The sequence below is a fragment of the Lottia gigantea genome, assembly GCF_000327385.1.
Source record: "Lottia gigantea unplaced genomic scaffold LOTGIsca_3, whole genome shotgun sequence".
NCBI lineage: Eukaryota > Metazoa > Mollusca > Gastropoda > Lottiidae > Lottia > Lottia gigantea.
In genome coordinates, this window is record NW_008708986.1 from 3,735,309 (window position 1) to 3,737,045 (window position 1,737).

Below are 1,737 nucleotides of genomic sequence, written 5' to 3' on the forward strand. Positions count from 1 at the left end.
GTAATTACGAAAACATCGAACGCACTGCAACACTGCAATAATAAGAAATAAGAGAACCCAATTTTAATTCTGTATGTGTGTAATAAGTTGGGCGATATGCATGGGTTAATTTCTTACCCTAATAAAATTATACTATTATGTTCTATGTTGAGTCTTAATATTGGTTAGTGTATCTTAGTGCTTGGTCTCCTTAATGTTGGACTTTGTGCCTTAGCTGATGTTAGATGGTAGTGTTGTGATTCTGTATATTGTACTCGACTAAATAAAATTTATTTGTTACGTGTAACTCTTATAGAACGTTGTTAATTGTTGGATTTTGTTGCCAAGCATTTTATAGCGTGGGTTTTGTCTTTGAATATTTTTTTACATTAAAAAAAATATGCGAAGTTATATCAAATATCGATATTTCCTTAAGTTACTGTTTGTTTGGATTGGATTTATATTAACAATATTTATTGTTTATACACTGAATGTAAACTCGAATACGTTATTTAATGTTGCTGATAAAAACCGAAATTTGTCAACGAACGTCAGAGAAAGTAAAATATTAGATAGCACAGTGAGGAATGATAACGCATTGTCAAATAACACAGTGAGAAAAGGTCAGATCTTGTCAAATAAAACAGTGAGAAAAGATAAGATATTGTCAAATGAAACAGTGAGAAAAGATAATTGTACGAATTGTTTTCTACATAACTTTAAATATGAGATAATAAACAGTAATATCTGTAAAGTACAGAATGATATCACTGTAGATATTTTTATTATTATTTTCTCCATTCCTAGAAATATTGCCAATAGAAACGCAATCAGAAAAACGTGGGTATCTGCATCAAAGAATAACACCGCTAATACCAGATACGCTTTCTTTTTCGGCAACAGTTCTGATAAGAATATTTTGTTCCAGGAAGCAAAAATTTATAAAGACATCATCATGGAGGATTTTCAAGACAGTTATCAGAATTTAACCTACAAAACAATGATGGGATTTAAATTTGTTACTTTATTCTGTAATAATGCTAAATACATTCTTAAAACAGACGATGATATGTGGATCAATCTCAATTCCTTGAACGAATATTTAAAGACAAACTCGGAAAAGTTAACTCATTCTGTTGGGGGCTCTTGTCATCAAACTGCAGGACCCATCCGATCTAAATCATCGAAATGGTATGCGAGTTTCAAAAGCTATCCGAGTTCAAAATATCCAGGATTTTGTTCAGGCACGGGCTATATTTTAACAACCAAAACAGCACAGGAAGTTCTTGAAATCTCAAAAAATGTGCCTTTTTTCCATTTGGAAGATGTTTACGTTTCCCTTTGTATTCGAAAATTGGGATACTCATTGGAAGGTATTCGAGGTTTTTTTTATGGTGCAGGTACAAAATCAGATCTGTGTGGTTATAAAAAGAAAGGCGTGATAACATGGCATATGGTTCCTCCTGACACCCTCCTTAAAATATGGTCTAAAAATTGTACACAATAAATTGTTATGAAGTATATCACATTTAAAAGGACAAATTAACCATTTTCAGGGGTTGATTTGGGATTTGAATATTCGTAAATAGTTTTTAGAAGTACAAAAACCGCAAAATCCCTTTAAATAAACCTCAAACAGAAATTTCACATTATATTATTTATGTTGTTCATAACCTTATTTTCTCTCTGAAAGTTGAGCGTCTTGTTGATATAGTCTTTGACGCCAAGACATCTTTCGCGTAGACGAAGTGGGACAGG

At 32.0% G+C, this 1,737-nt stretch overlaps 1 protein-coding gene across 1 annotated transcript; it reads left to right on the top strand.

Moving 5' to 3' along the window:
- Window positions 1–757: 757 nt before the first annotated feature.
- LOTGIDRAFT_74916 (hypothetical protein) lies at window positions 758–1,468 on the top strand (the record flags this gene model as incomplete). Its single annotated transcript, XM_009057025.1, has 1 exon — window positions 758–1,468. A coding segment is annotated over one exon (711 nt), but the record flags the coding sequence as incomplete, so codon positions are not given.
- Window positions 1,469–1,737: the final 269 nt, after the last annotated feature.